Source organism: Panthera pardus, unplaced genomic scaffold, assembly GCF_024362965.1.
Source record: "Panthera pardus isolate Hobbes unplaced genomic scaffold, ASM2436296v1 HiC_scaffold_27, whole genome shotgun sequence".
Lineage (NCBI taxonomy): Eukaryota > Metazoa > Chordata > Mammalia > Carnivora > Felidae > Panthera > Panthera pardus.
This window is the reverse complement of record NW_026526843.1, coordinates 45,076,693-45,101,397: the sequence shown is the minus strand read 5'-3', so window position 1 is coordinate 45,101,397 and position 24,705 is coordinate 45,076,693. Positions and strand designations below refer to the sequence as shown.

At 43.3% G+C, this 24,705-nt stretch overlaps 1 protein-coding gene across 1 annotated transcript; it reads right to left on the bottom strand.

The window, feature by feature from the left end:
* Window positions 1–3,489: 3,489 nt before the first annotated feature.
* On the bottom strand, window positions 3,490–23,836 carry LOC109260364 (nuclear RNA export factor 2-like). The gene is made up of 20 exons (XM_053891345.1): window positions 23,715–23,836; window positions 20,440–20,623; window positions 20,053–20,206; window positions 19,684–19,767; window positions 19,458–19,562; window positions 19,257–19,337; window positions 19,067–19,136; window positions 18,831–18,919; window positions 18,603–18,710; window positions 18,316–18,425; window positions 16,624–16,660; window positions 16,148–16,216; window positions 16,007–16,062; window positions 15,759–15,866; window positions 15,580–15,638; window positions 15,355–15,470; window positions 15,219–15,261; window positions 14,575–14,647; window positions 13,842–14,024; window positions 3,490–3,652 (listed from the first exon to the last, which is right to left on the bottom strand). Exons 1-20 carry the CDS (start codon window positions 23,725–23,727, stop codon window positions 3,490–3,492), a joined length of 1,905 nt encoding a protein of 634 aa, XP_053747320.1. The 5' UTR covers window positions 23,728–23,836.
* Window positions 23,837–24,705: the final 869 nt, after the last annotated feature.

The window sequence follows — 24,705 nt, the reverse complement described above, 5'->3', positions numbered from 1 at the left end:
AAGAGACTGCCTTTATATACAAAAAGAGAGAAGTTGAAATGGAAAAAGTTGCTCCATGCAACAGTAAGTAAAGGAGAGCTGAGGTGTAAAGGAGAGCTGAGGTGGCCATACCTAAATCAGATAAAATGGACTGTAGGTAAAAAATGTTGCAAGAGGCAGAAAAAAATCATTAGATATTGATATAAAACATCAATTAATCAAGAAGATATAATACTTATAAACATATGCACCAAACAAGAGACCTGACATATGTTGGAGCACCAAACAAGAGACCTGACATATGTGGAGCACACATTGACTGAATTGAAGGGACAAATAGACAGTTCTGCAAAATAGTTTATGAATTCAATATCTCACTTTCAGTAATGGATAACACATCTAGACAGAAGACCAATAGGGAAATAGAGGATTTGACTAACACTATAAATTGACTGGAACTAACAGACATATATAGAACATTTCACTCAACAACACTGGAATACACATTATTCTCAAGGGTTTATGGAACATTCTCCAGGAAAACCATGTTGGGTCACAAAAGTAGTTCTCAATAAATTTTAAAAGATTGAAATCATACCAAGTATCTTCTCTTGACCACAATGGAGTGAAACTAGAAATCCATAACAGAAGCAAACTGGAAAACACACAAATATGTGGAAAATGAACAATACACAGTTAAACAACCTATTGGTCAAAGAATGAATCATGAGGATGATTTAAAAAATACATTTAGACTATTGAAAACAAAAACATACATACTAAAACTTGTGGGACACAGCAAGCAAAAGCAGTGCTCAGAGGAAAATATATTTATTAGTCAAAAGGTATATGAAAATCAAAATCACAATGACATGCCACTTCACACCCGCTACAATGGCTGTAATTTTTTAAAAAGTGTTGGTGAGGATGTGGAGAGATTGGAACTCTTGTACACTGCTGGTGGGAATGTAAAATGTTTCCACTGCTGTGGAGAATGGTTTGATGGTTCCTCACAAAATTAAACACAGAAGTACCATATGACCCAGCTACTCGACTCCTAGGTATATACCCAAAAGAATTGAAAACAGGTGCTCAAAAAATTCCTGTACATGAATGCTCATACCAGCTTTATTCACAATATTCAGAACGTTGAAACAACCCATATGTTCATCAAGAGATGAGTGGATAAACAAATGGTGGTATATACATACACTGGAATATTATTCATCCAGAAAGAGGAATGAAGTACTGAAATAGGCTTCAATGTGAATGCACTCTGAAAACATTATGCTAAGTGAATGAAGCTGGACACAAAAACTCCCATATAGTATGACTCCATTTATGTGAAATGTCCAGAAGAGAAAATACATAGAGATAGAAAGCAGATTGTTTGCCTGGGGCTGAGGAAGAGGAGGAAATGGGAATAACCGCTTAAAGTGTATGAGGTTTCATTTTGGGGTAATGAAAATACTTTGGAGCCAGATAGAGGTGGTTTTTTGCACAGCGTTTTAAATGTACTAAACACCAATGGATTGTTCACTTTAAAATGATTAATTTTATGTTTGTGAATTTCACCTCAATTAAATAAAAGGCATCACTACAAATTCCACAAAACCTGAAAGGATAAGAAGTAATTATAAACAAATCCATGTCAATAAATTTGACAGCTAATCTGAAATGTATATAAAGTGTGTCAGCATTATGATTCCCTTTATATAAAACCGTGTGTACATATGCTTATGTGTGTGTGCATTTATGAGTAAATTGTTCCAAATGATTCTGTAGAATGGCTATGCCAATTTACATGCTCAGAAACAACGTATGAGAGTAACTGTTGCCCTCCCCATTTCAAAAACAATCTTACAATTCATACCTTTTCCCTCAGTGTTTACATGTCCAAAAACTTGTCCTGAAGGACAGTTTGCACACAGACATGTATATGAGGAGGCAAACAGCAGGAATAGCATTTGCCCAGGATCATGGGACCAAGGGAATTGAGGGAATTGGCAGCAGAATGAGTGACTGAGGGACTGGGACATCTGAGCTGGCTAGAGAAGGAGACCAAGGATGTGGAAGCCTGATGATGTAGAGAGAGGAAGTAGAGGGGCCATGGGATGGGTTCTATGGTCCCTGCCCATGAGGGAACTCAGACAGCTTGGAGAGCCTAATTTGAGCCAGATACTGCAACTGCTCGCTAACACGTGAGAGAGCCTCTCTTCCTCATGATGTGGCAGGGAGGTGTGCACTGCGGACTCTGTCTTTGCACTTCTTGCCCTTGATCATTGAGGTGTTACATGGAATAACATGGAATTACTCCTTATGTAATAGCAGTTATTCCCTTAGTTCATATTTCCAAGAAATCCACACACCACTATATGGATTCCTCGTGTAAATGTACATGAAGAACTGAAAAGTAGCAAGTGGTAGGAAATAACTTGTGAGACCTGATAATAGAGGCATAATTTGTAAACTGGTGGTACCTCACCTGTGTCATCACTTATAGGACGGCAACTTGAAATCTGGTACTGTTATTATACTATTATACTGTTATTCATGTACCACAATTATTTTAATTTCAAAAATTTCAAAAGTGCCTGCTGGTGGTCTAAAGTTCCAAACGTTACAGAAGTGTGAAAAATAAATTGCACAAGTGTCCCTTTCAACTCTTGCCTGCGATTCTGTACTTCTAATTGCCAGTCATTGGGAAAGGTCTCACAGGACTGGCCATAACGTGAGACTGGGTGCTATTGTTGTCTATCTGGAAGTGAAACTAAATGCCTGAACCCCACCCCACCCCCAAGCTCGTGGACACAGAGCACCCTTGTCAGCGGTCTGAGAAATGCACTGGGCAGGCAGGCTGACTCTCCCTCACTCTCAGGTGCTAAATGAGATTTCCTCCACAGTGCACCGTCAGAAAGGGGGAGGAGGAAGTAAAGTGGATGGCTGAGAAGACAAATGCAAGCATGGTGAGAGGTTTGAAAAGGCCCATTTCCCATTCACCTGTGTGCAAATCATAAAACTGTTGATGGTTTGCCTTTGAATGCATTCAAATGATCAGGAATAAGAAGTAAAATAGGTGAGTCCTCATCTTCCTTCCTTCCACAGCCCTCACTAGCCAGTAGGCAACCCTTGCAAAGCCCCTGTTATTCCAGGTCACATGCCTGCTTCTGCATGCCTCCAGGTAGAGCATCTGACCGAGCCACACTGTTTCCAAAGGCCAATCCTTAAAAGCAGTGTGTGTCCCTTCTCATCAGAATTTATTGACACACTACCTATGAAGTCAAGCCTGGTGTACCTGCAAGGGGCCGCCAGTGTGAATAATGTGGAGGAGATGGCAGGGCCTCTCAGTCCTGGACCCATTGCCTCATGGTCAGGGCAGGGGAAGAGCAACCTAGGACACACATTATACAACATGCAGCATCACTCTTTATTATGAAGATAAACAGCAATCATGAGTGGGGGAAATACACAGAACAACTAATACTTCAGGTGGTTATGTTACCTGGCCTGCTAGCCAAAGGTAAGTTTGGCTTCTTGGTCAACCTGGCCTCCATCCCCAGTCATGGGCATGGCCTCAGGCTGGATAAAAGACAACCAACCAAAATGATGTGGACATCCAAGGCTTCTTCTAGATGATTTGTTTGAAGGCCTCCTCTGGGATCTTGCCCTCGATCTGAAGGGAAGGAGTTGGGACGTCAGAAGAACCAGATCACAGAGTTTCATTCCCAGACCACCCAGCCTCCACCTTCTTGGCCTTCCTGAAGTCCCAGAAGCACCCATCTGTAATCCACTTAATGGATCCCAGACCTCACCTTGAGCATAGTGAAGACCTCACCAGCTCTGGTGTAGTTCCACTCATTGTCTTGAAGGCACCTGGAGTGGGAGGACAGATGACCTCCATTAGTACCACAGTACAGAGACGCTGACCATGCGACGCTAAATATATGCCACCTTTTTGCTGGTATTCATGTACCACCAGTATGAGCACTATGTGTAATGATGAAGAAAGACCTAGTGAAAATGTCTATCACATCTGACACAAAATGTCATGCCCATTAGACTTCAAAACAGAAAATTGGATTTCTCCAAAAGAACACAGGAACTTAATATATTTTGATAAAGAAAAACATTCAAGAACACAGGAGCTTAATATACATTGATAAAGAAAAACATTCAAGAGGATAGATGGAAATTTTAAAAGTACAAGTTTCCAATCATTTTTATTGAACTGTATAATGCACATACCATTTTTAAAATTGTTTTAATGTTTATTTATTTTTGAGAGAGAGACAGAGCACGAGCAGGGGAGAGGCAGAGAGAGAGGGAGACACAGAATGGGAAGCAGGCTCCAGGCTCTGAGCTGTCAGCACAGAGCCCCATGTGGGGCTCAAACCCACGAACCGTGAGATCATGACCTGAGCCGAAGTTGGATTCTCAACCGACTGAGCCACCCAGGCGCCCCGGTGCACATACCAGTTTAAAGCGTGCAATTCAGTGTTTTCTTAGTATATCCACAAAATTGCTCAACCATCACCACTATCTAATTCCCAAATAATTTTATCATCTCAAAAAGAAACTCCCTAGACATTGGACATGACTCGCTATTCCTCCCCTTTCCCCAGACCTTGGAAACCACTAATCTGCTTTTGGTCCCTGTGGATTTGCCTATGCTGGACATTTCATATAGATGGAATCACACACTATGTGACCATTTGATGCTTGCTTCTTTCACTTAACATAATGTTTTCAAGGTTCATCCATGTCATGGCATATATCAGAACTGTATTCTTTTTTATGACTGAATAATATTCTACCATATGGACATACCAGATTTGTTTAGCCATTCATCAGCTAAAGGACATTTGGGTTGTTTCTGCCTTTTGGCTATAATGAACAATGCTGCTATGAACATTCCCATACAAGTTTTAGAGTGAACATATGTTTTCACTTCTCCTGGTAAATCCTTAGGAGTGGAATTACTGGGTCATATGGTAACTCCATATTTAACATTTTGGGGAACTGTCAAAATGTTTTCCCCAACCACTGCTCCATTTTTCATTCTCACAAACAAATACATGAGAACTCCGATTGCTGCACATCCTCACCGACACTTGTTATCACTCGTTTATTGATTAAAGCCATCCTAGTGGGTGTGAAGTAGTAACTCACTGTGTTCTTTTAAATTTAATTTTTTTATTTTTTTAAAATTTACATCCAAATCACTTAGCATATAGTGCAACAATGATTTCAGGAGTAGATTCCTTAGTGCCCCTTACCCATTTAGCCCATCCCCCCTCCCACAACCCCTCCTGTAACCCACAGTTTGTTCTCCATATTTATGAGTCTCTTCTGTTTTGTCCCCCTCCCTGTTTTTATATTATTTTTGTTTCCCTTCCCTTATGTTCATCTGTTTTGTCTCTTCAGGTCCTCATGTGGGTGAAGTCATAGGAGTTTTGTCTTTCTCTGACTAATTTCACTTAGCATAATACCCTCCAGTTCCATCCACGTAGTTGTAAATGGTAAGATGTCATTCTTTTTGATTGCCGAGTAATACTCCATTGTATACATATACCACATCTTCTTTATCCATTCATCCATTGATGGACATTTGGGCTCTTTCCATACTTTGGCTATTGTTGATAGTGCTGCTATAAACATGGGGGTGCATGTGTCCCTTTGAAACAGCACACCTTTATCTCATGGATAAATGTCTAGTGGTGCAATTGCTGGGTCGTAGGGTAGTTCTATTTTTAGCTTTTTGAGGAACCTCCATACTGTTTTCCAGAGTGGCTGCACCAGCTTGCATTCCCACCAGCAATGCAAAAGAGATCCTCTTTCTCCACATCCTCGCCAACATCTGTTGTTGCCTGAGTTGTTAATGTTAGCGATTCTGACAGGTATAAGGTAGTATCTCATGGTGGTTGTGGTTTGTATTTCCCCGATGATGAGTGATGTTGAGCATTTTTTCATGTGTTGGTTGGCCATCTGGATGTCTTCTTTGGAGAAGTGTCTATTCATGACTTTTGCCCATTTCTTCACTGGATTATTTGTTTTTTGGGTGTTGAGTTGGATAAGTTCTTTATAAATTTTGGATACTAACCCTTCATCTGATGTATCATTTGCAAATATCTTCTCCCATCCTGTCGGTTGCCTTTTAGTTTTGCTGATTGTTTCCTTCACTGTGCAGAAGGTGTTTATTTTGATGAGGTCCCAATAATTCATTTTTGCCTTTGTTTCCCTTGCCTCCGGAGACGTGTTGAGTAAGAAGTTGCTGCGGCCAAGGTAAAAGAGGTTTTTGCCTGCTTTCTCCTCGAGGATTTTGATGGCTTCCTGTCTTACACTGAGGTCCTTCATCCATTTTGAGTTTATTTTTGTGTATGGTGTAAGAAAGTGGTCCAGGTTCATTCTTCTGCATGTTGCTGTCCAGTTTTCCTAGCACCACTTGCTGAAGAGACTGTCTTTATTCCATTGGATATTCTTTCCTGCTTTGTCAAAGATTAGTTTGCCATACATTTATGGGTCCATTTCTGGGCTCTCTATTCTGTTCCATTGATCTGAGTGTCTGTTCTTGTGCCAGTGCCATACTGTCTTGATGATTACAGCTTTGTAGTATAGCTTGAAGTTGGGGTTTGTGATGCCTTCTGCTTTGGTTTTCTTTTCCAAGGTCGCTTTAGCTATTCGGGGTCTTTTCTGGTTCCATACAAATTTAAGGATTATTTGTTCTAGCTCTGTGAAGAATGCTGGTGTTACTTTGGTAGGGATTGCATTGAATACGTAGATTGCTTTGGGTAGTATCGACATTTTAACAATGTTTGCTCTTCCTACCCAGAAGCATGAAATCTTTCTCCATTTTTTTTGTGTCTTCTTCAATTTCTTTCATCAGCTTTCTATAGTTTTCAGTGTATAGAATTTTCACCTCTTTGGTTAGATTTATCCCTAAGTATTTTATGGTTTTTTGTTCAACTGTAAATGGGATCGATTCTTTGATTTCTCTTTCTGTCACTTCACTGTTGGTTTATAGGAATGCAGCCGATTTCTGTGCATTGATTTTATATCCTGAAACTTTGCTGAATTCATGAATCAATTCTAGCAGTTTTTGGTGGAATCTTTTGGGTTTTCCATATACAGTATCATGTCATCTGCGAAGAGTGAAAGTTTGACCTCCTCCTGGCCGATTTTGATGCCTTTTGTTTCTTTGCGTTGTCTGATTGCAGAGGCTAAGACTTCCAATACTATGTTGAATAACAGTGGCGAGAGTGGACATCCCTGCCTTGTTCCTGACTTTAGGGGGAAATCTCTCAGTTATTCCCCATTGAGGATGATATTAGCGTTGGGTCATTCATATATGGCTTTTATGATCTCGAGGTATGCTCCTTCTATCCCTACTTTCTTGAGGGTTTTTATCAAGAAAGGATGCTGTATTTTGTCACATGCTTTCTCTGCATCTACTGAGAGGATCATATGGTTCTTGTCCTTTCTTTTATTGATGTGATGAATCACGTTAACTGTTTTGTGGATATTGAACCAGCCCTGCATCCCAGGTATAAATCCTGCTTGGTCGTGGTGAATAATTTTTTTTTTAATGTATTGTTGGAGCTGGTTGGCTAATATCTTGTTGAGGATTTTTGCATCCATGTTCATCAGGGAAATTGGTCTATAGTTCTCCTTGTTAGTGGGGTATCTGTCTGGTTTTGGAATCAAGGTAATGCAGGCTTCATAGAAAGAGTTTGGAAGTTTCCCTTCCTTTTCAATTTTTTTTTGGAACAACTTCAAGAGAATAGGTGTTAACTCTTCCTTAAATGTTTGGTAGAATTCCCCTGGAAAGCCCTCTGGCCCTGGACTCTTGTTTTTTGGCGGAGTTTTTTATTACTAATTCAATTTCCTTACTGGTTATGGGTCTGTTCAAATTTTCTATCCCTTCCTGTTTCAGTTGTTAGTGTATATGTTTCTAGGAATTTGTCCATTTCTTCCAGATTACCCATTTTATTGGCATATAATTGCTCAAAATGTTCTCTTATTGTTTTTATGTCTGTTGTGTTGGTTGTGATCTCTCCTCATTTATTCTTGATTTTATTTATTTGGGTCCTTTCATTTTTTTTTTCTTTTTGATCAAAATGGCTAGTGGTTTCTCAATTTTGTTAATTCTTTCAGCGAACCAGCTTCTGGTTTCATCGATCTGTTCTACTGTGTTTTTGCTTTCGATAGCATTAATTCCTGCTCTAATCTTTATTATTTCCTGTCTTCTGCTGGTTTTGCATTTTATTTGCTGTTACTTTTTCAGAGCCTTAAGGTGTGAGGTTAAGTTGTGTATCTGAGATCTTTCTTCCTTCTTTAGGAAGGCCTGGATTGCTATATAGTTTCCTCTTATGACTGCCCTTGCTGCGTCCCAGAGGTTTTGGATTGTGGTGTTATCATTTTCATTGACTTCCATATACTTTTTAATTTCCTGCTTGGTGAGCCCATTCATTCTTTAGTAGGATGTTCTTCAGTCTCCAAGTATTTGTTATCTTTCCAAATTTTTTCTTGTGGTTGATTTAGAGTTTCATAGCATTGTGGTCTGAAAATATGCACGGTATGATCTCAATCTGTTTATACTCGTTGAGGGCTGATTTGTGTCCCAGTGTGTGGTCTATTCTGGAGAACATTCCATGGGCACTGGAGGAGAATGTATATTCTGCTGCTTTAGGATGAACTATTCTGAATATATCTTTTAAGTCCATGTGGTCCAGTGTGTCATTCAAAGCCATTGTTTCCTCATTGATTTTTTGATTAGATGATCTGTCCATTGTTGTGAGTGGGGTGTTGAAGTCTCCTACTATTATGATATTACTATCAATGAGTTTCTTGATGTTTGTGATTGATTTACATATTTGGGTGCATCCACATTTGGCACATAAATGTTTACAATTGTTGGGTCTTCTTGGTGGATAGACACCTTGATTATGATATAATGACCTTCTGCCTCTCTTGATACAGTCTTAATTTTAAAGTCTAGATTGTCTGATATAAGTATGGCTACTCCAGCTTTCATTTGTTGACCATTAGCATGATAGATTGTTCTCCATCCCCCTATTTTCAATCTGAAGGTGTCTTTAGGTCTAAAGTAGGTCTCTTGTAAACAGCATACAGATGGATCTTGTTTTCTTATCCATTCTGTTACCCTATGTCTTTTGATTGGAGCATTGAGTCCATTGACGTCTACAGTGAGTACTGAAAGATATGAATTTATTGCCATTATGAAGCTCGTAGAGTTGGAGTTTCTGCTGGTGTTCTCTGGTCCTTTCTAATCTTTGTTGCTTTTGGTATCTATCTACCTATCTATCTATTAATATAGATATACATATACATATCGATATCGATATCGATATCGATATAGATATAGATATACATATCGATATCGATATAGATATATATTTTCATCTTTTCTCCCCTCAGAGAGTCCCCCTTAAAATTTCTTGCAGGGCTGGTTTAGTGGTCACAAACTCCTTTAATTTTTGTTTGTCTGGGAAACTTTTTATCTCTCCTTCTATTTTGAATGACAGCCTTGCTGGATGGAGAATTCTTGGCTGCATATTTTTCTGAATCAGCACACTGAATATATCCTGCCACTCCTTTCTGACCTGCCAAACTTCTGTGGATAGAGCTGCTACAAACCTGATCTGTCTTCCCTTGTAGGTTAGGGACTTTTTTTCCCTTGCTGCTTTCATGATTCTCTCCTTGCCTGAGTATTTTGTGAATTTGACCATGATACGCCTTGTTGATGGTCGGTTTTTGTTGAATCTAATGGGGGTCCCCTGTGCTTCCTGGATTTTGATGCCTGTGTCTTTCCCCAGGTTAGGAAAGTTTTCTGCTATGATTTGCTCACATAACCCTTCCAGCCCTATTTCTCTCTCTTCCTCTTCTGGGACCCCCATGATTCTGATATTGCTCCTTTTTAATGAATCACTGATTTCTCTAATCCTTAAATCATGCTTTTTTGCCTTAATCTCCCTCTTTTTTCCTGCTTCATTATTCTTTATAAGTTTGTCCTCTATATCGCTGATTCTCTGTTCTGCCTCATCCATCCTTGCCTCTGCTGCATCCATCCTTGATTGCAGCTTAGTTATAGCATTTTTAATTTCATTCTGGCCATTTTTTACTTCTTTTATCTCTTCAGAAAGGGATTCTAATCTATTTTCACCTCTAGCTAGTATTCTTATTATCGTGATTCTAAATTCTGGTTCAGACATCTTGCTTGTATCTGTGTTGGTTATATCCCTGGCTATCATTTCTTCATGCTCTTTCTTTTGGGGCTAGTTCCTTCGTTTTGTCATTTTGAAGGGAGAAAAGGAATTAATGAGGTAGAAATATTAAAATCTAAAAAAAAATTAAAAATATTAAAATTAAAAATTAAACACACACACACACACACACAAATTGAACAAATGATTCTAGACCCTAGGTGTGTTTTGGTCTGGGTGTTGAAAGTGGTTTGACAGATTATTGGGGAAAAAAAGGTTGGGGGAAGAAAAAAAAGGAAATCGTTTGAAAATTTGAAAAAAATGAATACACTGAAGTAGACTAAAATAGATGATGGGGGTAAAATATAATTTGAAAAAATATACACAAAATAAAGAATATAGCAGAAAAAATTAAAGAAAAATATTTTTAATAAAAATTAAAATGAATATGATTTTTTTTTATTTTTCTGTATTCAAGAAAAAACAGAAGAAACTAAAAAGAGAAAAAAGATAAAACAGAAAAAAGGAAATCATTTCAAAATTTGAAAAAGTGAATGCACTGTAGTGGACTACAATAAAATGATGGAATTAAAATAGAATTTGAAAAAAATACACAAATCAAAAAATATAGTAAAAAAATTAAATAAAATATTTTAATAGAAATTGAAAGTAAAATACAAGTTTTTCTCTCTGCATTCAAGACAAAGAAAAGAAACAAAAAAGAGAAAAAAAGAAAAAGAAAGAAAAAAATAAAAGGAATTTTTTTGAAAATTTGAAAAGGTGAATACACTGAAATAGACTAAAATAAAATGATGGAAGTAAAATAGAATTTGAAAAAAATTACACAGAAGTAAAAAATATAGTAATAAAAATTAAAGAAAAATATTTTTTATAAAAATTGAAAATAAAAATGATTTTTTTCTCTTTCTGTATTCAAGAAAAAGAAAAAAAAGTGTAAAGGAGGAAAAAGAGGAAGAAAATTGAATAGATGAACCTAATAGATTGAAGTAGGACTGAAATTACTTTGTTTTCCCCTAGAAGTCAGTCTATGTAGCGCTTTATAGTCCATTAACTAAGCCAGCGGTGAGACTTGTGCTCTTGAAGAGCGAGGTTGGCCCAGTTGGGCGGGACTCAGTGTAACAGCTCCGCTTTCCACTAGATGGCACTGCTAGCCTACTGGGGTGGATTGTTGTGGCGCTTGTAGGTGTGTATGTGCACGTGCGGGAGCGGTGAAAATGGAGCCACCCAGCTACCCAGTCTGTTTTTCCCTATCAGCAATCACGCACCCATCCTCTGTCTTCAGCTTTCATCCACTCGTGGCTTTTTCACTCTCCGTGACCAGGCCCCAGGCAGTACCTCTCTCCTGAGTTTTGTCTCAGATGCGGCTGTTTTCTCCGGCCCCTTACTTCTGAAGGACTGCGGCTTTGACCCGTTCCGCCCCTCTTTGGGAGGGTCTCACCGAGCAATGGCCGAATTTTGGCTGCACCTAGGAACGCTTGCTGGACCCTGCTGCTGCCGGTGCCCCGAGACTGCGGCCAGGTGCCAGCCCACCCCAGGAAAAGCTTGTGAGATAGTGTAGCAGCAGCGTTTCAGGAATTATGTAAAATCACAACACACATCTGGCACCAGGCTTCACCCTTAACGACCTTGTTCCAGCACCAGTGAATGTGGCCATTTTCTGTGGTCTACTGGGACCAGGTGGCTTCAAACAGTCTCTACCAAATGTCCTTCCAGCAGTGGAACCTCTTTTCCCCGTGTGGACCGAGAACCTCCTGGATCCCACTCTGTTCCTGGGGATTCGCCCTTCCCACCAGAGCACCGCCAGGTATCGAGCTGAAGAGTTGCAGACTTTGCGCTCCCCTTGTTTACAATCTTAATGGAATTTAAACCCTCTCCTTTCTCCTTTCTCACTTTTTAGTTTAGTCCCTGCGGCTGTTTCCAATTTTCCACTTTCTCTCCAGCTGCTTTCGGGGAGGGGTACTTTTCCCGTATTCTCCTCCCCCCTCCCCAGTCTCCACCCTTCTCCGCCAGCAAAAGCCATTCCCTACCCTCTGCGGCTTCTCGCTCCCCAAATTCACCTCTCTGTGCCATGTACCTGCTGAATTCTTTGGTTCAGGTTGTGCAGATTGTTGCATTAATCCTCCAATCAGTTTTCTAGGTGTGTAGGATGGTGTGTTGGTCTGGCTGTATTTCATGGACGCAAGACACACAAAAAACTTCCATGCTGTTCTGCCATCTTGGCTCCTCCCTCACTGTGGTTTTTACTCTGCATTTCCTTAATGACTAATGGTGTTGAGAGGTGTTTCATGTACTTGTTGGCCCCTTGTATATCTTCTTTGGAGAAATGTCTATTAAGACCCTTTTTCCACTTTTTAAATTGGGTTGTTTGTCCTTTTATTGTTGATCTGCAAGGGTTCTTCATATATTCTTGTCAGATATGTGATTGGCAAATATTTTCTCCCGCTCTGTTGGTGGGATTTTTACTCTTTTGATAGTGTCCATTGTTGCACAACACCATTTAATTTTGATAAAGTCCAATGTATCTATTTTTTTCTTTGGTTGCTTGTGCTTGTGGTGTCATATATAAGAAACACTTGCCTAATCCATGATGACTTACGCCTATGTTTTCTTCCAAGATTTTTATAGTTTTAGCTCTTACCTTTAGATCTTTCATCCATTTATAGGCTATGTTTGTACATGATGTGAAACAGGGGGTCAAAATTCCTTGTTGTGCATATTTCTATCCAGTTGTCCCAGCACCATTTGCTGAAAAGACTATTTTTCTTCCTACCAGATTTTTTTCCAACACTCTAATTTGACAGTCAACTGGCCATAAATGTGAGGGTTTATTTGTGGACTCTCCATTCTACTCCATTGATTCATGTACCGTCCATCTGCCAGCACCACATAGTCTTGATTACTATAGCTTTGTAGCAAGTTTTGAAATTGGGAAGTGTGAATCCTCTAATTTTGTTCTTCTCTTTCAAGATTGTTTTGGCACACTTACGTATGAACTTTAGGATAACTTTGTCAATTTTTGCAAAGAAGGACTTTGACAGGCATTGTGTTGAATTTGTAGATTTCTCTATTACTGCCATCTTAACAATATTAAGATATTTAGCAATATTCCAACCCCATGGAATCGGGGTGTCTTTTCATTTATTTAATTTTTTTCAACAACGTTTTATAGATTTAGGAGTATAAGATTTGTGTTTCTTTTGTTACATTTGTTCCCACATATTTTACTACTTTGATGCTATTGTGAATGGGCTTGTTTTCTTAATTTCATTTTTGGACTCCTCATTGCAAGTACATAGAAATACAAATGAGTTTTGTATATTGGCCTTTTATCCTGCAACCCTGCTGAGTTTGTGTATTAGTTCTAGTAATTTTTTTTGGTGGATTATTTCAGATTTTCCATGTATAAGACAATCTCATTGAGCATTATACTGTTTTTAAACTCTTCACATGTATAATAGTATGATTCCTTTTCCACAGGTCCACTTTTTTTTTTCTTTTGGAAGCTACCTCTCCAAAAAGTTATTTTTCCAAATTTCCTGTGAGTTTCTTTGATTCACTGCCTCCCCCCTCCCCAGGTTGCTGTCCAACCCACCCTTATTCCCATGAACACCCAACACTCACTTCTGAGACCACTCGAGTTTCATCCCAGACTGAGTGGAGAAAGCCTGCACCATTTCCTGCTGCTCCTGGGAGAGGGTGGGCATGGAGCTGGAGGTGGGTGTAGGCACTCGGATGGAGAATGCACTCTGAGTCTCACTGGGGGTGGCTTCTCTCACAAACAGCTCATCATTCACGATGCATATACTGGAGGGAAAATGTGCCCTCAGGCAACTGAATGGATGTATAACTCCACATCCCTAACAATGATCTCACTCCCACTGCCACTCAGCAACCAGATTCCTTCCATACCCCTACTGTGCCTGTCCTCCAGATTGCTTGGCTGGTACCTCTACCCCTGCCAAAGAGACAACCATTGCAGAGACTATCTACCAGCCTCACTAGATATGTACTTACCCTGCAGCCCAGGGATGAGTTTACACTCATATTTATCCCTTACAATAGCCCAAGGGAGTGTACAGTCTAATCCCCATTTTTCAGGGAAGGCAATGAGTCACAGAGAGGTCATGTGACTTAACCAAGGTCATACACACCTAGAGAATGCTGAGGTCAGGAAGAGAACTTAGTGCTCTAACTCCAGCGCTCATGCTCTTAACCACCAGACTAGACTGCTCCTTGGATATCTACCTGTTGGCTTTCCACAATACTTAGAAAACCAAGACGTCTACACCACCATGCTCCCAAACCCCTGGGCCTGGGCTGGGACAGGCATTCCCACCTACAACATAGTACTCACCTGGAATTGCTGGCAGGGGTAACAATGAAGGTCCGGGTGAAGGCACGAACAGAACCCTGAGATCTTCCTTCCACTTCAACAACAAACAACAATACTCCCTTAGAGTCACACATGCTTCACATGCTCACACAGTGTTCTCCAGTCAGGGTATGCCTTGATACTCATGCTGGGAGGGACAATTGTTCATTGGGATCCATGGTGTCTGGTATGGAGATGGCAACAGTAGGAGCAATCTGCTCCCAGTGATAGGGCCACTACTATGTCACAGGTGCTGTGACAAACTCTTCACAAGTTCACTTGATTCATTTTTCGCAGCTGCCTGAGAGGTGGGTATTATTAGCCCCATTTTGCAAACAAGGAAACTTAGAGGGTAAGTAACTGCCCCAAGTAGTTCTCAGAGTAAGGATCGAGATGACAGCTATCAAACTCCACAGACTGTCCCTAGTGCCAAAGCTGTGTGGGGCATACAGGCATAGACCCAGCTCAGACCAGGGTGGCTTGGGGGCAGAGTGGAGGCAGGAGAACACAGCGGGAATAGGAATGGAAGGAAAGGGATCAGGGAAGCTGGGAGAGTTATCAGAGGGAGTTCAGCCAGGGGGGAGGGAGCACTGGGGCATCTGGAAAGGGGCTCTACACACACTCACCTTCCTTGAACACCCCATTGACAGAGAAGCAGAGCATCATCTCCTAAAAGGGAAGACCCCAGGTGCTAAAGTCACCTAAACTTCCTACCCAACTGTGGCTTTCTAGGACTGCCCTTGGGAGGAAGCAGGTGCTCACCGTCTGGAACCACATGTCCACCACAAAGGAGCTGAGGTCATGCTGAGTTTTGGGCAGCATACCAAGGGAGCACACGATGTCACGTTTTGTATGCTTCAGCAGCTGAACCCACAGGTCTACAGGAGGAGGAGAAGCAAGTGAAGGTCAGGGCTTGCCACACCCTGGGCCCTATAATTACTCCTTCCCATCCCCTTTCCCTGCCCAATCTTCCCCCATCACACCCACAGGGGTCCTTGAGCTTCTTCATATTCCTGCTTTCCTTGAAGTACCCACACAAGCTGCTTCTAGGAGAGAAAGAGGAATAGAAGGTGATGGTCTGGCCAGTGTGGGTGTTTCTAGGAGCTGCCCTGTGTCCACTGGGGAGCCACATGTCCCAGAAGCAGAGTCTGAGCTTTGCTACTCACAGGGCTTGGTCCTCCGGGTTGAAGGGAATGGTCAGGGAGAAGCAGGCCTCATGATGGTAAGCACCGAGGAGACCCTGGTGGTCTCCAGAGTCGTACATCAAGTAGTACCTGTGGGGGAGTAATAAGGACAGTCTGTGTCTGTGGTCTGGACCCAAAGTGAGATTTTGAAGACGCAGTCAGCAGTCCTGAGCTTGGGTGGCCTCACCTATCCTAGCCCTCCGCTTCCCTAGATTCCCAGGTGTACTTACTGCTGCAGGAATTGCAAGACTAGACTCTTCAGTGTCTCAGATCCTTTGTAGCTTTCCTGGAATCAAAAGACTTTTGAGACTATGTGGCTGATAAAGCTTCCCTCGCAATACTCCAAATGTCATTTGATCATTTTTCCTCACCTTGCAGGGCTTTATTAAGTAGGGTGTGTCAGTATCAACAGTAACTGGTGGGGATAACTCCTGGCCATCCTGGAGAGGGGAAGAGGAAGTCAGCAGTGGAGCCCAGGGAGGTGGCCCTGGATGTTCAGGGTTGAAAAGATGAGCCCAAGAGAGGGTGAGGGTAAGAGGTAAGCTCTGAAAGGGCACTGGAATTTACATGAACAAGATTACAGTGGGTGTCTTCATCATGAGGTCCTGGAAGTATCTATATGCAACGCGCATGCGCGCGTGTGTGTGCGTGTGTGTGTGTGTGTACACGCACGTTTGTGGACATTTTTTCCAGAGAGTATACTCATGTCTTTTACAGGAGTCCTGGTCCCCTAAAATGGGTAAGGGTATGACACAAACATATAATCTAGGTAAGACCCAAAGGGCTTGAGGGCAGGTGTGGAGGTGATCAATGTTAGCAAAAGACAATGATGAATGTAGGCACTTACCAGACGTAACAACTTAGGAAAACAATCCTTGATGGCACTGTCCAAAACCAAAAATAGAAAGAAGTGACTGATAGGTCAGGATTGCAAAGCCTGCCTCCTTCCCTTCCCCCCACCTCCTCTCCTTCTCCTTTCCACTGGGTAGCTCCCACCTAGACTGCCCTCACGCCCTTCTTCAGTGACAAGAAGCAACCTTTGGAGTCCAGGGTCCATGGCTACCTTCCCTTCCCTGCCTCCCTTCCTTCCTCCAGGTCCCCACTGAAGGCTCTGGAGAAAAGAGGGAATGGGGTGGGAGCACAGGGCTCTGCTACCTCACTAAGGTCCCAGCATTCCTCAGGACCACGACACCCCCAGGGATGACCCAAGATGCTGAGGCAGGGAGGTGAGTGAGGCAAGATCCAGGTGGCAGGGAGAGAGAGAGAGGGGGAGGAAGACAGAAGATAGGGTGAAGGTAGGAGGGGAGGGGGGACAGAGATATAGGGGAGTAGAGACAGGGGAGGAAGAGAAAGCAAAGCAAATGAAAGGGAAAAAAAAACCTCTACTATGGTGGTGGGGGCCAGGGAGGAAGAGAGAAGAAGGGGGAAATGGCTCCCCAGCTGCAGCCTTTTCCTTCATCTTCTCTGGCTGGCCCTGGCAGCCGAGGTAGAGATGGAAAAAATGCAGGTGTTGGGCTGGGGGCCCATTGGATGCTGGTTGAAACTTTGTCACCTGTGTGAACTCAGCTTGAGTTGGGCATGGGGAACGAGGCAGCCACGGGGGCAGGACACCTTCCCCAGAAGGAGTAGAGGGTCAAGCCCCAGGTCAGCATAGGGCTGAGGGCCTGTGGCCCCTTCTTATGGTCACCATCTTCCCTTCTGATGGCACCTGTGCACCTGTGCCTGTCTCAGTCAGTTCCCAGCCTGAGGATTCATACTTGTGCTGGGCTACCCAGGGCTCCTCTGAAGGAACAGCTAGGATAATGTGACGTGTTGGGGGGCGGTGGGTGGGGAGGGTGCAGTGCCTCTGAGAGTCCTGTCCTTCTGTCTCCTCAAGCACCTCTGCTCTCTGCCTTCCATTCCTGCTTCAGGAAGCCTCTGCTCATTGGCAGTCTCAGGCCCCTTGACTCAGGCAACTCCGGTTTCTCCCAAGGAAGGCCAAGCTCCTGGCATTGGGTCAGAGGAATGGATTTCATCATGGCAGCCATTCACAGCCTCGACCCTCAGCATGGGGCAGGAAAGCCACCACAGCAGCCTGAGATTTGAGGGGGAACCATTCTGGAGCAAGGGAAGGAGGTCTCCTCTCAGAACCAGGGAGGGAAGTGCCATCTCAGCAGGAAGTAGGAAGGCCTGTCCCAGCCTGATGCCCTGGGCTGGAGGAACCTTTTCAGTCCAGGGCACCAGAATCTGGCTCAAGGTTGATCACTCCTGGCCCTGGTAAGGAGGAGAAGCCCTTCTTCCTAGAGAATATGCTTGGAGGGCATGCTAATGAATGCTTAATGCAGAGAGGTGGAAACAGACCCCAGAACAGGAAACAGGTGACCAGGTCAGAGGAAGGAAATTCCTTACAGGTGAGGGACACATAGAGAGGAGAAGGTGGAGCCTAAGGTCCTTCCAGAGGACCAGGGTTGCAGCTTCCTGCATACATACATTCTCAGGGACAGTTCAGGCTCCCAGGGGGCAAAGGTCCCCAGGCAGGGTGAGAAGGGTTCACACTGACCTTATGTAGGTGGACTGGTCTGGGAAGGTGTTGCACAAGGGGTTCCCGTCTAGCCAAAGTTCCTCAAGCTTCAGCCCTTTCATCTTGTTTAACTCCCACACCAAGGTCAGCTGAGAAATATGGGGAGGAAGCTGGGAAGGAGTCCCAGGAAAAGAAAGACACGCAGGCCCTTGCACCCCCAGCCCCCACCTTTCCACATAGGTACCTTCTCTTGCCTCCTGTCATCACTCAGATGAGCACTACCACCCACCGTCACCCCCAACTTTGATCTCGCTCCCTCTTCCCACCTCATTTTTGGAGAGGTTCAGGATCTTGACTGTGGGGACCATCTGTATAATGTCAGACAGGCCATCCAGCTGGTACAGTTTGTTGTTGCTCAAGTTCAAGGACAACAGCTTTTGGTGAAGAAGAGTTAGAGTGACAGTTACTATCTAGGGCCTCAGAGACAAATCTGTCCTCCACCCCATGAGTTCCACCCCCTACTATTGATAAAAGCACTGGGACTAAGGCCTTACCTCAGGGAAATTCTCTTCAATGATCTGCAGGGTGGCAGCCATGCAGTTTCTTCGATTCAGGATTATATCAATATCGTGGCCCACCAAGTCTTCAGGAAGCCAAGAGGAGGCAATCAGAAGGCTGAGAGTGGTCCAGGGCCAGCACCAACCTCTCCCCACATTACCATTCCTCAGTCTCCCTCCCAGGCAGATCCCTGTGCCCTCACCTGCCCTAGCATTACTGCTATCAACTGTACCTGGGTCAAAGCGGAGACTCTGAAGGTCAAGAGCTTCGTGGAAGACATCATAGCGTTTGTGCATGGTCAGCTGCAGAGAAAGGCAGAGAAAGCCACTCTGAGGCTCTGGTAGGGATAGGGAAATCGGGGGCTGGAGGAAGAGGGGGTGGGTCTGGGTGTGGGCACACAACGGGCCTTGAGTCTGCATTACCTTTAGCTGCTTCATTTCTTTTGGCTTCAACTTATACCGCACAGAGTAGGGTACATTAGAGGCAATGACAAAGATCGATATCTGCAGGGAGGTCAGGTGCTCAGGTAAGCACCAAGAACCCTGATTTCAAAGAAGACCACCAGACCCTGGCCTTTCCTCCCACCACGGGGACTAGGTACAGGTAATGCCCTCAACACATACCTTTTGGTTCTCCTCATCACAAATCTTGTAGCTGACATCTTTCAATGCAGAGGCAATGCCAGCATCCTGGACAAAGAACCGAGCCTGGTTTTTCACGTAGTGAAACTACAGGAGAGGGAAGCAACAATAATTTTGAAGGATAGAGTCTTCCTGCTTAGTGGGTTCCTCCCAGTCCCCCCCCACACTTCCCTTTGTTCACTCATCTGGCTTCACCATCCTCCCTTACATCCACTGGAGTGAAAGGGACATTGCAATGGTCCTGGATTGAATTCACTAGCCATGTCTTGTCATACTTTCCCCCATAGGGAATCTAAAGATGAAGGGATGGGAGTGAGGAGAGACAACATGGAATTAAAGCTGGAAAACAGACCCAACAGTGTTCTTTTCCAACCCTCTACTGAGCTGTACAGGGCTTCTAAAGAAGAGACCACTAGTGTTATTTCTTATTTTTTGCGAAATATGGATTTCCTAAACCCTCTTTCTCTCCATTGGAAAGATCTCCTCCAAATAATTGATGTAAGGTTGTTTAATGTGGTCTTCTTTTTGTAGGGTTCCAGGATATTCTATCTAATGCAGATCTTGCCAAGACACTCACGGTGATCTTGAACCAGCTCCCTGGGGTTCCATCTTGTGTATTCTCCCCCATTTGTCTCTTCAGAAGTTTTCTATCTCTCCACACAGTAATATGGATATGGCCTTCATTATGCCATTTTGCTCTCCTCTTGTTGCGTCGGGTGCTATAGGAAGTGCTGCAGAGGGTAAGTGGAGAGGGGGAGGGTGGCCATAAATGCTAAGAAAGTCTTTGTCTATACACCCTCACCTCTCTGTCACCAGGACTACAAGTAGGATTGCTCAACCATTATTCCACTTCTAGCGTTCTTCAGTTTTCCAGTGAGAGAAGAAAAAGAAGACCAAAGGGGAGTGAAAGGGTTGCATAGTCCCAGGGGCTGCTACATGCAAACCAGGCTGCCTGGTCACTTACTGTCTTACTTGAGGGTACTCCTGGATATCCCTCATCATCACAGTTCCATCATCCTCCTGGCACTGTGAAAGCTGAGGCTCACATCCATCCTGTTCATCATGGGGATTCCTCTTGCCAAAATTACCTCGGAACGAACTCCAAACTTTCTTGCGTCCTTGATGTGAACTACCACCAGCATTGTGTTCTCAAAAGGGGAACAAAAATACAAGTTTGAAGACACACCAGTGGTCCACATACCATGTACCACATCTTAGGCTAACACCATGGTAGGGCAAGCAAAATGTCAACCTGCCCTAAGGGTCCAATCCCACAAATCCCAGAAAGGAAACTCCTCTGCTTCTCCGGATAGGAGAGCCTTATTGGACAGATGGCACTATCAGGGGAGGAATCTTGGGGGAGGAGGAGGACATGACCGAGGAGGAGCAGGGGAAGAGGACACTGTATTGAACCTTTTAAAGAATGATGCAGGATTTATTTTAAAAAAACAAACAAGGCAAGAAAACAACAGAGATGTGTGCATCCATGGGTTAGATTGGAAACCAGCCATACATCAGGAAGACATCTGAATTGTCCCTTCTCTCAGGCTTAACAACCACACCAATACCACAGAGGCAATCTCTCTCGCACTTCGCAAATATAATCAGCCACCAAACTGAGCCCACTGACAATCAGCAAGCTGCATTTCCTTTGCTGGTGTAGTACAAGCTTTAATGTCAGGTGAGACTGACGTAACAGCCTCCTAAGTTGTCCCTCTCCCTCCAGACCTGCTGTCAATACTCAGTTTGAAATATCCAGAGTAAGCTTTCTTTTTTCCCAGCCTGAAATACCTTCAGCTCAAGAGACAACTTTTCCTAAACTCAGCTCCTCTATAACAAGGATCTAAATGACAAACTGGAGCGGCGCCTGGGTGGCTCAGTCGGTTGAGTGTCCGACTTCAGCTCAGGTCATGATCTCACAGTCTGTGAGTTCGAGCCCCGTGTCGGGCTCTGTGCTGACAGCTCAAAGCCCAGAGCCTGTTTCAGATTCCGTGTCTCCCTCTCTCTCTGACCCTCCCCCATTCATGCTCTGTCTCAAAAATAAATAAAACGTTAAAAAAATTAAAAAAAAATGACAAACTGGAATGATAAGTCAACTACCATTTCCAAGTGTGTAGGGATTCTTCTTTTTTTCCTTCTATTATTTCCAACTTAGGTTCATTATAGTCAGATAATGCACCCTGTGTGGTTTCAATTCTTCTAAAATTTGTGGAGGTTTGTTTGGTGGTCTAGAAGATGATCTAGCTTGATGAATGTTACATCGATATTGGGGGGGCGGAAATGCACTCTGCTGTCATTGTGTGGAGTGCTCTATTTATGTCATATAGATCCTGTTAACTTATTATGTTATTCAGATGTCCTATATCCTTGTTGGTTTTGTCTCTAGTAATTTTATCCCTTGCTGAGTGGGGGGTGTTGAAGGCCCCCAACTATAATTACATACGTGGTTATTTCTTCTTTCAGTTCTATCAGGCTTTGCTTCATGTACTTTGGGGCTCTGTTGTTTGGTGCGTACACTTTTAGGATCATGATGACTCCCCAATGGATTGATCCTTTTATCATTATGTAAAGCCTCTTTCTGTCTCTTATCAATTTTATTTGCTCTGATGCCTACTTTATTGGACATTGTAGCCACGGGTATACTTAGACCATGTCTTGGTGGTATTTCACCCTGTATTCACCCCTAGTTGTTGTATTGATGTTCACCCCTTCCCTCACAAATACTCCCTACCAACATATATCATTCACCACATAAATGATACATTTGGGAGTTTTCTGGCATCTACAGAAATATCAGTCCCAATTCCCTCTCCCACAGTGGATTCACTAAGGGTATTTTATTTGTACCATGTTAAACTGAAACACTGTACCAGCAGATAATAATACTAGTGGTTTGGGTGGGCAGTAGGGGGAGGATTAAGGTAACCAGACTGGTAGAAACCAGCTTCCTTTTGGATTCTAATATTTAAGGCTCTCTCGGTTTGTGTGTTGTACATTTTGTCCATGTTGTCTCAGGGCACACTTATGAGTAAAAATCTGTTCACTGTTGATTGCTCCCTCATGTAGTGATTACGACCAGGCCTCAGATTTACTCCTCTGGGAAGTCATTGCTTTTACTCTGTGGCCTTGCTGTCAAGACAATCCTGCTACTCACAACCTTTGGGACTTCTCCTGTGTGGCACTGGAAGTGGAATTAAACATGGATAGAGCATTTGACCCAGAAATGCCAATGGCTCAGTCCTCAAAACTTGAAAGCAGCCTGGAGTGCTCTCTTTCTCACACTCCATATCTAACTGATCAGGAAATTCTTTCGCCCCCTCTCTCCAGTACATCCAGAATCTAGCCACTTCTTACCACCACCATTATTACCACCACCCTGGCCAAGACACCAACATCTATCTATCTCCTGGATTACATTGCCTTCCAGCTGGTCCCTCTACTTTCATCCTTGCTTCCTTCCTTACCATCTGTTTTCAGCCCAGCAGCAGAGCATAAGTCAAATCATTTGACTCCTCTGCTCAAAACAATGTAACAATGGTTTGATGTCATCAACATGTTAAAAGACCATGAGTTCATAATGACACTAAGCAATAACAACAACAAAGAGGATCCTTATTAATGACACTTGGAGAATGGCAGGAAACCAACCGGTTTTCCTGAAAATCCACCAATTAAAGGAAAAACTTAAATATTAAAAGGAGGAATAAGGGCCTGTGGTCAACGTATGGTGTATAGGGGCATCAGAGTCATTTTTGAGAAGTGACATTACTTCAGAAATAACATCGACAATGGGAAAGTGTAAAAGCGAGCTAGCTAACACCTACAGCAATCCCCAGACCGACCAGCTAAGTTGGGTGCCTAAACAGGGACACAGTCCTCCCTCATCAAGGTGATTCAGACCAGAGCAATCTCGGGCATAGCCTTGTTTTGGGAATCTCACAGGACAGTGGGCACATGATTGAAAAGCCAGAGAAGGGGCGACTGGGTGGCTCAGTCGGATAAGCATCCGACTTCGACTCAGGTCATGATCTCACGGTTGGTGAGTTCGAGCCCCGCGTCGGGCTCTGCACTGACAGCTCGGAGCCTGGAGCCTGCTTCTGATTCTGTGTCTCCCTCTCTTTCTGCCCCTCCCCTGCTCGTGCTCTGTCTCTTTGTCTCGCAAAAATAAATAAACATTACAAAAAAAAGCCAGAGGGACCACGTGCACACACACGCGTGTGCACATGCATATCCACTTACTGAAGGTTTGCATCTCAGCACGATCCCCGTCTTGCCGTCGCTCTGCCAGAATCAAAGGCAATAACAGGAGTATCACAAATCAGTTGGTACCTCTCACCCAGGCTGCCTGAGTTACCCCTCAAGCTCCAAGTATCAACTGATCCTCCCATGGAGAAATGGTCGTGAGTATCCTTTATGACATCATGTGTGTTCACATGGCTACTTCCTGTGTCAGTTTGGAATTCTGCCTACAACATTGGTAGGCCACTGATCACATGGCAATGCCATCGCTGCTATGGTAGGGAAAGAACAGGATGGGAAGTAAATGAACACTTGCCCTGAGGCAACCAACATTTGCTCAGTGTTGGGCAGACTCATTAGATTTCTTTGACCTCCTCACAGAAACCCCATGATGACTCTATCCACAGTCCCTTGTCAGACCACGAATATTAGGCCCACAAGGGTTATGTCCATTTCCCAGGATTTCTCAGCCAAGTCTGTGGCAGAACAGAAATTGTGTCCTCACTATTGGTCTGCCTCAACATCCTAAGGGTTCCTCCAGCTACTGTGCTGGTTCTATTTTAATGGCAAACGTTCAGGTCTCCAGGACAGATTTCTGTGAGCAGACTAAGGATGATGGTTTGTGACCAAGAGCTGGTCACTCCTGCTTGGGGGTTGGGGGTGGGGGAAGGGTACAGGTGCCTTGGACCAAGTGGAGAGATCTGTCTTTAACTAGATGGAGAAATCTGTTCAGATCACAGGGTTTGCATGTTGAGTCACTTTGAGCTGACAGTGTCTGGCATATAATGGGGCCTAATTAGTATTTGTTAAATGAATGTAGACAACAATGTAGATTTGGGATCAACAAAGCCACTTTTGAGAATCCATACATCTCAACCATTTCTACCCACATCTATTTATTCCGGGCGGGGGGAAGGACTACAGAACTCTTTCATAACCTGCTTGTAAAACTAGCATATGTTGAATTTTACTTTTGAAAAATTAGTATTTT